The following is a 12,408-nucleotide window of genomic DNA, read 5'->3' as shown; positions in this document are numbered from 1 at the left end:
AAAAGTTAAGAAAAGAACCAGACAGACAAAAAACCTCTGGGGATACTAGTGAGGCAGTCTACCCATAAGTACCTGTGAAGATACTGGAGAGCTAGTAAAGGACCATGATTTAGTAAAGCATTACAATTACTACTTATTTTTAATAGAGTTGAGATCTCCATGGAATTTAAACAGTGCCTAATATATCTGGCCTCAACTCTGAGGCATAAGACACTTACTGCAGGAGTCTAATACGGTTTCCCACTGTGCTTTCTGAGTTCCATCAGTCAGATGAGTTATCACATATTTTATAAAGCACAGTTGTTTAAGACTTAGTTCACACTGTTTAACAAATGTATTTTCTAAGAAAAGATGGGATTAAAGCTCGACAAAATTTTAAAAAGAGCCTTATTTTATAGTTTTCTCTCATCATTAAGGCATCAAGCCTGATTTTTCTTGACAAGTTCACACTGTACTTGTTATCACTTGAAAACCAATGAATTAGAATTTTATAATCTTGCTTCACTGGGCCTGCAAAGATGTTATTTTCCATGTATACCTGTCCCCTTAATGTCTGCTCATTACTAACCATAGCTTTTCTATGATCGAGTAAACAAAGTGTTGTGAATTCTGCAGTATTTTTATAGATTAGTCACTCAGGAAGCTTGCCAACCATCACAAGTCACAAGCAACTCTTGCAGCAATGACACTGGTTTTCTCTTAAGTAGATTAGCCAGCTAGTTACTGCTCCTGTCTGGTACCTTGTTAGTAGAGCAATCAAGCACCTTACCACGTTCCATTTTTGAGAACAAATGTTAATACAGCAATTTAGTATCTCATCAAGATAGCAGAACCACTAGCTATGAGAAACAGCAGGTCTGCAATGGCAAAGTTTACTAGACTGCCTTCATCCTGACAGGTGTAGATCCTAAAGCAATGCTGCGTGTCACAGCCAAGAATAATGCTACAGATATTGCTCACACTGTTTGCAGGACTGGGATCCAGCAGAAGAAAACACTGAGCTGAAGAAGCTGATCCTGCCTGAGCAGAGTTGGGCTGCAGTCTCCAGAGGTTCCTTCTAGCCTCAGCTGTTCTGTGACCCTAAGCTTACCTACTAGCAGGCCTAAGTTCAAATAAGTCATACACATCTATTGGTGTCACCCCAACTGCAAGTGCAGTTTTCAGTTAACAGGCATTGTACAGACTGCCTTCCTCCAAGTCCAACTCCAGCCTTACCAAAATCCTTCACATTTTGTCACTTACAGAACAGCTGGTGGTGGCATTACAGGCTGAGCCTCAGAGCAAGGAGCTGCTAACTGAACATCTGCGACTAGAAAGCATATTTAGAGAGCTCGCAGACAAGTTTGGCTTTTGCCTGCACTGAAATAAAGTTTGCTCTTGACAAGCGACACCAGAATTGGTGACTTACCCCTCCTTCCTTGGGAGAATATCCATTTCACAGGGTTATCTTCACAAACTATTCACCAAGTGCAGAATATTACACCAAATGAGAAGGTGTGTAGTTGAGAGTTCTCCACAACTTTTCATATAGCCAAGCTTCAAATTCACTGCTGAAATGAGTTGTTTTGCCCCAAAATACATTTCTTCCTTGCACTATTTCATCAGCTCTATTCCACATCCAACAGCAACGCAACTGGAAGGCTTCTGCAGCACTCAGTAATCTAAAACTGTAGACAAGAGCCTGAGAAAGGAACTTCTGGAACATTTTTGCAATTGAGCCTTTATTTTCTAGCTCCTATCTCATGAGGGGTCATTCGAAACATGCTTCCCTTCTTTGTCATTAGGTGAATGTTCCGCAGAATAAGGTGTGGTTAGGTCATCTGCATGCAAGTGCCAGGGTTCGTAATAACAGCCTTGAAATTAATACTGCAGCTGCAAACTACCGTTCACTTCTCCAAGAATTATGCAAGAGCTGCTCTACCTGAAGTTACTGGAGACAAGAAGTTTCACTTGCTAAAGGAGAAGCAAGCACGGAACAGTCTTCCTGCCCAGGTGACATTTACCTACATTTTAGGAATAAACTTGCATTAAAAAAATGTAAAAAATGATTGCAGAGACATACGTAGCCCTTTTCAGATTTGTTATACCTCGAGCTGATTTCAAATTGTGTGACGAGCAGAGTGATGTTACTAACGCAGCATCTTTTAGGAACTGAAAGCTTTCAGTAGGTCCAGTTAAGAAGTCTGATATTCAATTAACTTTGATCATGGAAACAAGAACAATCTCTTCAATTTTAATAGGCAGTTATAAAGCAAAGTGGAAGAGGATACATTTCCTCAGCTTTCCCAAGGGTGCTCCTTGGGGTTTGAGGCCAAACAGAACTCCTGTAGAGGCCATTTACTAAAAGCAACCCTTTATATGTGATAGTAACAAGCATGAGATTTTTCCAAGAATGCAAATGGTGAATTAGAAAAAGGAGGAGAAAAATAGTAGTACACGGCATCTTTGTGTATTTTAGCCTAGGACTGCACTCATGCTGAACTTCTGCTCTGGTAGTGTTTAATCAGGTTACAGGGAAAGAGTTACCTGAAGAGTGAACGGTGTCAGCCCTGCTAATATCAGGGCTAAGCCTAAGCATGTAAAGTCTCAGACTGCAAAACTAACATTCAGCACTTCAGTCTAGGACAACAAGAAATCCGTGACAATTTCTAACAACAGCTGTTTTCTAGCCACAACACACTCAGTACATGAATATGTAAGCTTTAGAGCATCACTGGGAAATGCTTATGACCCAGGAACTGAGAGGTTTCCCTCCACCACCATCATTCCAAGCATTAGGAACCATGCAAACCACCTTTTACGCTAATAGGATAAAAGGTTTTCTCCATCACACAACCCTAACAAAATGGACAATCTGAACAGTGCGATGTCTGCATTAACGTTTCAGTAATTGGGTGACTGCTCCACGCAGATTAGCAGCTTGTGCAGTAAGACAGAAGCAGCACAACACAGAGTGGAGCAGTCCCAGGGAAGATAGTATTTCTCTTACTGGTTGGTGACAAGGTAAAACAGAGAAGTTGGAAGTTCTTATGTAACACATTTATTCCTAAGATCTAACCTGAATTGGTGTTTGTCAACAGCTAGAGCTACAGTGGACAAAATTGCCTGTTTAGGTCAAACCAGTAGAGACGGCTATGGAAGGGTTCTGTAACAAGCCAAACCTGGGTTGCTGGGACTTGAAGCTCTCAGATAACCCTTCTGTTCAAGTCAGAACACAAAGAGACATCTGTACCTCTGTAGATGTTTTAGGGATGAACAGCAAAGAAAGAACATTTTTATGCACAGCAGAAAGATCAGATTTTAAGATAGGAGCTTTTTTCTGCGCTAGATACAGACCGATAAGGAAATTGAGACTCAGATGAAGACAGTGGCCCCCAAAGGATATTAATAGTAAATAAAGCTGCAGATGTGTGACAGAGATGATTGAGCAAAGGAAGCGTATTTTCTGAACTCCAAGATGCAGGAAGAAAGTTGTCATCAATCAAGCTAACCCTGGCATCACAAAGGAAATTAAACAGACAGCAGCTCCATAACATCTCTCCTGTTCTCTGCATAGCTATCCAACGCACGTAACCTAACAAAATTAACAAAGACCAAGAAGGATATTGCTGGGCACGCCGGTTAACCAGCTGCACACTGCTCAGTGTGTCACAAGTTGCTTAAAACCAGAGTAGCTGCCTAAGAACAGACAGTGCATTGTTCTGCAAGAAAAGCTGTCGTGTTGCAAAGAGGTCACTTGTCAACCTCCTATAAATATATATATATATATATATATATTTGGACAATTTCATTTAATCACTCAAAACCACAAAACAGGTGAGTGGCCACTAGCTTGTGCATGCTTACAACACAGACTGGAGAGTGACATGTAGCTCACAGCAAGTGTCAGTCTTAAAGATGTGTTAATCCAGTCTTCAAAAATTTAAATAGTAAAAATCCTACAGTATAAATGCCTAACACAGCTATTTAAGGATCGGTGCTGAGATGCCTACTATAAATTTGGAGCTCAGCTAAGCTGAAAGAAGAGCTTGCGTACACTGGTCAATCGGGGGATGACTGATTCAACAGCTCTTAACTCCCAAAGAGTTAAAGGCGAGGAACATAGCTTGTTCTGAACAGCAGGCTCCATCAGTCAGTGAACGGAACTGCCACTGCAAGCGGAGACAGCTGGAGCCTGAATTTTGATGCATGTGACCAAATCCAGTTGAATGATGAAGCCAAGCATTGTCACTAATGAACAGAACAGATTCCTAGCAGAAAACTGGAGATAAGTCATAGAATTAAGAAGCAGAAAGCAGAATTAAGCTACTACAGGAATACAGATTAGCAAGAACTGTATAGAGAGCACTCAGATGCACGATCGCACACAAGTGCTGAAGGTGGCAACAGACAAAACAGAGCTCTTACTGAGTTAAAGGGTAAGAAGTGAGTCCACCCAATAAAACTCACTTTCCCCTGTAAGAATACCATACAGCCACATTAATCAAAGCAAGAAAAAGGTGGCAGAGTTCTCAGGTGCGGGAAATGAAAGGTGCCCTGGGTCACCCACAGTCTGAGTTAAGGGCTCTTCGGTACATTTCTTTGTGCTTCTTCGAATGGCAGAAAGGCCTGATGTTTGTTCCCTGTAACAATCCTTGTATGCAACCTTGTGAGACCACAAGAGGAATAGCACTTTGCCTAAAATAACTGTTCTCCATCTCCCAAGTCATTTTGTACTTGCCCACTTAATGTCAAAAACAATCAGCTGCTGCTGCTAATGCTGAGCTAATACAACTGCAGAAGAAACAAATACAATCTATTCTTATTCTGACCCATGCTTCATAGCCACAACTGTCAGCTAAATTCTAAGGCTAAGCCTGTATAGCTGATAAGAAAAATGAGTCCCTTCTTCCCCTGCCCCAGCTTCCAGATCAAGTTTACAAATACTGATGCCCAGAAGAAAAACAAGCCATATACCACACGGGCTCAAATCTTTTTTGGAAGACAGGTTAAAGACACTAAAATCTAACTCCACGCAGTCGCTTACTACTTTGGACCACCATTTCTGAATAAACACAGTCCATGAGTGGATCAGCAGAGAACTAGTAACTGATACTAGATAAAGCCAGTGTTGTTTAAAGTCCCATACTGCACTGGACAAAAATGGCCTTTCTAGACATCAGTACTACTCCTCTCCCTCTTCAGCCATTCTCCAAGCTCACTCACGTATTTGGTAGCAGCTTGTCACCATAACCTGGACCTGAAGCACTTATTCCAGGTAAACAACATTGTGTCTGCTAATGATGTATGGGAATCAATATTTCGTGCCTGAAAAATGAGTCTCTGGCAGCAGATAAATGAGATTTAATAGCCTGACAATAAGCTGAATATTCAGCCTCACCAGCGTCTGTTCAACACCAGAAATTTTAATAAGTAATAACTCCAGAAAGCCCAAGGAGCCTCCCAAGCTGGCCCTGAAACTCCTCAGATCCAAAGCCAAAAACATCTTCAAGTGCAATCAGTTTTCTAATAGCTGGTTCTAATAATAGGCTTTTCTCCAACTTGTAGGCAACTTTCAGAGTTGAATCCAAGATCCATACGCTCCAGGTTTCCAACAACTTCGCAAGTAGTATGAAGACACTAAGGCTGAGTTAAAGGTATACTGCCAGAAGTTCATCATGAAGTCCTTCCACCTTACAGCACGTAACTGGAACAAGCCTCATAAGAAGCACCATAAAGTGGCTTTGAAGGAGATAATGGGGAAACTATTTCTAAAAGACGTGTGTCCTAGTAGCAACACATAAGCATGCTTTGTTACTTCCCACATTCAACTTATCCAACATTCCCTGAGAACTTGGAATACCAAGCACTGGTGTTCTTGTTTGGGGTTTACCCAGTTTTGAGACTTTGGAGACTTTGGCATCACACCTCATCCAACACTGCTCTGCTCTTTTCTCTTGTTTAAAGAATCCCGAATCATCATTGCCTGCTAACTGTTAGTGAAGCTCAAAACACAGTTGCACACATTAGAATGCACTGAATACAAATCCTTTTCCTTTTGAGAGGGTTTGGAGAACACTGGATTTAGAGCTCTTTTATTTAACATAACTTAGAAACGTGTTACCTCGACGGCAACAGACCAAATGCAGATTCCACTATTCATATACATGAAAACGCATAACGTGTCGATTCTGCACAGGCTTTCAGCCTCTGAGATGAAGACAGTTTTACAAAGTTTGTTTTCAATTTTCAGCTCAAAGAAATCCTCCTATTCAAAGGAACAATCTTAACTGCAACACTGAAACCACAGCACTTGAAAACACACAACGGTAATTCCACTCCCTTCTTCCAGTATCATTATTTGCAGTTCCTGGAATTTCATCAGAAAATTGTTTACTAAAGCAATTTAAACAGTGAACATGAGGTGGCAGAAGTTACAACTAAACTGGATTCTGATACTTGGAAAAAGAATAAGCATCTCTTCTGAATAATCCCGCTGACCAAGGAAGACCCCATATCTGACAGAAGTGCTAAAAATGCCACCTTAGATAAGTGTAACTGGCAATTCTATTTGTGGGCCATGCACACAAGTATCAAACGTGGTGAATCTATTACAAGTTTTTACAAGAATATTTCAAAAACGGCTATCAGAAATCTCCCTAGCACAAGTCACAACTCATCCTTTCAGTTAAGTCTGCTCTCCCACCTTTGAGGCACGTTTCCCTGTATTAATATTGGTCGAAGCTAAAAATATCTTCAGCACATCGTAATCCTATTAGCATTCTGGCACGCGAGTGCTTTTTTTTTCATTTCCATAATGCATCTGTTCCTATAACAATTCACTAACAGCTTTAAACGTATCAGCTGCAAGCACAGCTGATCTTGATTTCTAAGAGAACCATTTAAACATGACAGAAATGTTTTCCTCTCTATATGCTGAGGATGTAAAGCTCTCCATATTCTGATGCTTCTCTACTAAAAGCTCTGAGGCCTGTGACATTGGCTTCCAGCCAATGCCAGATTAGAAAGGTTTACCGAATACAGCTGACCTTTTGCTCTAAAGCATTCCCAAAGCTGCTGTTCTTCATTCTGTCCACCCACAGTTCAGTATAATGCACCGAAGCAGCTGCGCGTCGTACAGTTACCTATGGAGATGCATCTCTTCCAGCGATGGCACAGAGACATGATGTTCGTTCCGTCGTGCACCAGCTGCATGAAGATGAAAACAGCAGTAGTCCTTCAAAGATCTCTACAGCATTAGCAGGTCTCAAAGCTGATTAAAGTGATCCTCATGGCAATCTGTGAAATATATGTTTTGCACTTTCAAATTGCTCTGCATTTGATTCACAGTAGGACAGCGTGGATTACGTGACTGTGTATATGCCCGTGCACAGAGACTCCTGGGGCTCTCCTTGGAGCACTCTAATATATTTCAGAAAAAATGAGAATTCAACATCATCCTGTATTCTTACACTTGAAACAACCATCCACCCCCTCCTGGACTCTGACCCTTCCAGACCAGCTTTCAAAGCACAGATTTCACAAAGTGAAAGCCTAATAGAAGAGCACAATACAACTCGACTTCTGTTCCCTTTGAAGCTGCTATCTGTAATGTTAGGGGTTATGAGATCAATCCATCTCTGCAGGTAGAAAAAGCATTTTCTTTTTTTAAACTTTTCCTTGCTTCTGAATGAGTATTTTGGATATCAAACAAAAAGGTTAAAAACCTATTCAGCTCTCACTTCAGCTATTAAAAGTCCTTTGCCTTTAAAGATGGAAAGTAGTTTTCACTTCTTTTTCACCTGTAGTAAACCTATTAGTATGAGCCTGTCTTTACAGCCACAGGGACTTACACGGCCCCTGTAGCAGCTTTACAGGGTCCTTCCCCCCCCCCCCCCCCATTCCACTGCCCCTCTGCAGACCATTGGTTTGCTTTTGGGATAGGGACTAGAAAAGGAAGCATCAGCAGTGTGCTACAAGCCTCACAAGACACCCTTTTAAGGCTAGGATTTGGCTTTTTGGATCATAACTTCAGTAACCATTCAAATAACGTATACGATCTCCAGGACGCTTCCCTGTGGAGGACCTCAGGCTGATGCAGCGTGGAGATCTGCTCCATGTGGGACCCATGGGCTGCAGGGGGACAGCCTGCTCCACCAGGGGCCTCTCCACGGGCCGCAGGGGAACTGCTGCTGCGTGCCTGGAGCACCTCCTACCCTCCTGCTGCACTGACCTGGGGGCTGCAGGGCTGCTTCTCTCTCAGCTCTCACTGTTCTCTCCCAAACGAAGCTGTGCAGTGTTTCCACCCCCCCCCCTTTCTTCCACCCGCTCTCCCAGAGGCCCACCCAGCATCACTCACTGGCTCAGCTCTGGCCAGCGGTGTGTCCCTCGTGGAGCCAGCCCTTATCCGACACAGGGCAGCTCCTGGTCTCTGCTCTCAGAGGCCACCCCTGCAGACCCCAGTACCAAACCCTTGCCACAAACCCAACACAAGCAGTCAGGGCCCCTTCAGTGATACTCTGGGTATTTTTAGTGAAGGGGTTACGTTGTGCTAGGACAGCTCTGTGTACTGAGACAGCCAGACCATCGGTGGGGTAAGAACCACCACAGCTGGGTCAGTTCAGTCCCTCAGAAGCCCCGTGTGAAGCCCTTCCCCTACCCCGGGCTGGAAGCTGGGCAGAGCAGGCAGCCTGAGCATCACCTGGCAAGTGGCACAGCTACGGCTGGTAAGAGATGATCAAGTAAAGGGCATCAAATATTCATGAGCAAGACAATGACAGGAAATCATGGCAGATACTGCTAGATACAAGTAAGTGTTTTTTTCCTCAGGAGAGGAAGATACTCAAAATTTTAGTTGCTCTTATCTGGCTTTCATTAGGGAAGTGCTGCATAATGCATGAGGAAAACATCTGAGAACAATGCTTGGGAACACTATCTATTCCCAATCAGAGATGAATCCGTGAGCAAGTATTGTATCTGTTTGTACTTTGTGTGCAGCTGTGCCCAGGCTAGCCTTGGCTAGCCCAGATTAGTGATTCCCTATTATAGGGCACATGAATGACTTATCTCAAACCAAACCTGCTTATCTCACCTTCTCCAGGCCAGCAAGATCTGAAAGCAGACAGCAATGTTAGCGCACAGAGGTAGGAAAGCTAATAACACCAGCGTGGCCTGGCCCAGATCCGTCCCAGCAGGACGCTGATTGCTTTCTGCCCGGGGTTTGACTTGCTCTCTACAGCCTCAGAGCTGTCATAGCCACCCCAGATTCCAGCACCCGATTTCAAAGGCTCGGCTACAGCTGAAGTGGCCTCCGTAACACCTGCCTAAAATTGTTCTGGATGAAATTACAACACAAGTTAGCTGAAGTATTTTTATTTTTTTAAGATGTAAAGCAGCAAAAATTGTACGTCATGCTTTCTAATTAAGCTTCCTTCAGATCTTTCTCAATTTAGTAGCTGATACCTACATAGATGGAGTTCTTGTCTGGTGTATCTGTAAGCCTGATATATGTATTTTGGGTAGAAAAAACTGCTATAAAGAGCTCCTGATCAAAATAAAGGATTACATGAAGATATAATTAGATCACTCACTTTTGTCATGTTATTTCGTTTTCAAAGACAAAAAGCCTTATCTAAACACTCGTACTGCACTGATACTATAACTTTAATTCTCACAGAGATTTTTTTCTTTGAGAGAGATTTTTCTTTTTTCTTTGATATAACAGACCTGACACGTATACGTATTTGGTGGGACAGAGACTGACTTACCCATGCTATCATTCTCTATGCTGACTGGTTTTGTGGTCCTGAAGATGGGTATGAACTTGTTACATTTTATTTCAAAGAACCTCAGTAAGAAAAGAGTACCTCAGGATATAGTTGCCATTAACCTCTGGGACTCTTGTGACTACTCCAAAATCATACTAGAATAAAAGTACAAAATAAAAATCATGTTCCTCCACCCAAACTGCATGGTATTTCTCATCAGGCAAAGTGATCCAGCTCAAATTCTCTCTGAATTTATCTGTTGCTAAACCTCTCAGACATCCTTTGGTGGCTCATGCATAGCCCTTTAGCATTACTCAGAACAAGTAGGAGACAAACCATTTGCATGGTACACACGAGAAAAAGCAGGAGTCTTTTAGGCTAGTACTGTTGGCACGTTTACCATCTGCAGTGCACTGCCTTGTATCAATACTGCTTTTTATTACGGGAAATCCTTCCATGGATAATGTTGAGTATCAGCCAGTCAGTGCTGTCAGCTCCAGGAATTGAAAGAGTGAGACAGTTAAAAAAAAAAAAAAAAAGCTTAGTAATGCTTTGTTTTTAAAACATCATTATATTTTCAAATGATGGTTTGGGGACTTGTTTTTTGCTCTTTCAAAAAAAAAAAAAAAATACACCTTATCTTCTTGTCCCTGACCCTTCATATTCAGAGGGTTGTATTTTCAGGATTCTCTGCTATCACAGCTTGTTTGGCAGTGCAGGTTCGTATCCCCCTGTACTACCTGGAAATCGTGCTAGAGCTCCAACATGCAGCTGATCTGAAGTATCACGAAGTTGAAGCACTTGGAATTTGTTTTAACTCTGAAAACAAAGTTCAGTCCTGATGCAATAGATGTCATTGCATGAAGGTTAGTGATAATTCAGCGAAGCATAAGTCCTTCTGAGTTCAACATTTGCTCTGGTAAAATAGCAGAAAATATTAGCAGAAAAAATACTTGAAAATAAGCTGAAGTTAGTACACAGAGCCACAACCACCTTTTACCAGCTTAGTATTCACTCAGTATCCCATTCACTGGGGACATTAAAGAACTATAAGGACTTGATAAAAAAACACGCTTGCAAACAGAGCAGAAAGACAGGTAATTCCTCACTCCAACAAACTCATTAACAACCCCAGTGAGTAACTAAGTTCCAGATCAGTTGCAGAATTACACTGCTACCTGCTCCTCAGCGACCTTGTGATTATCCATACAATCAGAACTACGTGCTAGAATAAGCCAGGACTGCACAGCTGGATTTACTAACGAAGTACTAGGCAACTGCAAATATTTCAGACAGTCACCAGCATAAGCACACCGCAAGAAAACCTCTAACCACCTACATCAGAGATTTAATTCAGTCTCAGCCCGCCCGGCCACCAAAAGATGTCTCCTTTTCTGCAGCCAGGGCATTTGGCACAAAGGGCCGAGGTCACTGAGAGCTGAGCAGCCCTTTGGCAGCACAAGAGATCTCCCTCAGCTCACAGGGTCCAGGCCCTTTCCAGTCACTTCCAGCATCCCTATCTCTGAGATCAATATATCAGACATGCCATTTACAAAATTCAGCTATTCTTTGAGTCAAATACCATTAAATGTTTTGGTACTGAAGGAACCCTTTAGATAATAGTACTTAAATAATTTCTGAGCTCTTCGGTTTCCCAGAAACCCAGTCCCAAGAATTCAAGCAAGTTGTAGTCCTCCCCTGGCCTTGGTTCCCTACAAAACCAACCATATCCCTCACAGTATTTTGCTAGAAATCATGGCATAATTTACGAGCCATGTTTTATGTTCAAGAGTGCTTTGACGTTGTCTTAAGATGTGAAGCATTCTAACATTTCTTCACAGCAAGAAAGCTTTAACCTGTTGACCAGCATGGCTATGGCATTCCACAAACACGAGTCTACACGTGGTCCTCAACTGGGCCGCCCACACCATCTGAAAGACCAAAAGTTTTAGTTCAACATCTTCCTGGGTAACTGCACACCATCCCCACGCATATGGCTATCATTGCAATGACTACAGCTGTTTAGACATCACAGAGCTGAGAGCAGCGCTTAGCTTTCCTCGGGAGCTTTCCTCCACACTTGGATAAAGCGCACTGGATATGAACTCAAGCCAGGCCATATAAAATGGAAAGTTACTGGGAAATTCTGCTGGGAACCGGGCACAGCTCTGCTGCAATTCCCACTGGTCTTGTGCCCCCTGCCTTAGAGCAAGGGCTCTTAAGAGAAGTGTCTAGCAGATAGCAGCTGGTTCGCTCCCTGTGAGAAGCTGCATTAAAAGCAGTCAGGCCATTTGCAACCGTGAGAGCTTACTGGGGCCTTACTGAAACACCGCTGCTGTACAGAGGATAGGCTTTTTTTGGTAAGCATCCTGATATCCTTAGGGAGCAGAACAGAAACTTTTAAAGGGTGATTCTTACCCCGGCAGAACACCAGCCTCCTCCCCTCCCACTCTCCATTTCCCATGCTTTGCTCCTTAAGGCAGCCTGAGTTTCTCAGAGAGGAGCCTGCACCTGCTCTTGTGGGCCAGACATGCTGGAGCAGAGGTTACTGCATCTGGCAGCAGCGCTGCTGCCACTATCCCCTAAATACCAAACTTGCAGAGGTTGCTGCCAGCTGTGCTCACCTAGCGATGCTGGCTGCTCAATCCCTCAACAAAAAAAA

The 12,408-nt window shown here is 42.8% G+C and overlaps 1 protein-coding gene across 3 annotated transcripts in view; it reads right to left on the bottom strand.

Moving 5' to 3' along the window:
- The window catches only part of ATP8A2 (ATPase phospholipid transporting 8A2), a 324,912-nt gene that overhangs the window by 291,334 nt on the left and 21,170 nt on the right, over positions 1-12,408 (bottom strand). Inside the window, exon 2 of one of the 3 annotated variants that reach the window (XM_035326038.1) lies at positions 7,125-7,278. The exons of 1 other annotated variant lie outside the window; for it this stretch is intronic. In XM_035326038.1, coding sequence (XP_035181929.1) covers positions 7,125-7,194 — 70 coding nt within the window. In that variant the 5' untranslated portion in view covers positions 7,195-7,278. The remainder of the gene's footprint in view (positions 1-7,124; positions 7,279-12,408) is intronic. One more of the 3 variants, XM_035326047.1, reaches the window with a different exon arrangement.

The sequence above is a fragment of the Oxyura jamaicensis genome, chromosome 1, assembly GCF_011077185.1.
Source record: "Oxyura jamaicensis isolate SHBP4307 breed ruddy duck chromosome 1, BPBGC_Ojam_1.0, whole genome shotgun sequence".
In the NCBI taxonomy this organism is placed as follows: Eukaryota; Metazoa; Chordata; class Aves; order Anseriformes; family Anatidae; genus Oxyura; species Oxyura jamaicensis.
The sequence above is the reverse complement of the archived record's forward strand: the minus strand, read 5'-3'. Positions and strand labels throughout refer to the sequence as shown.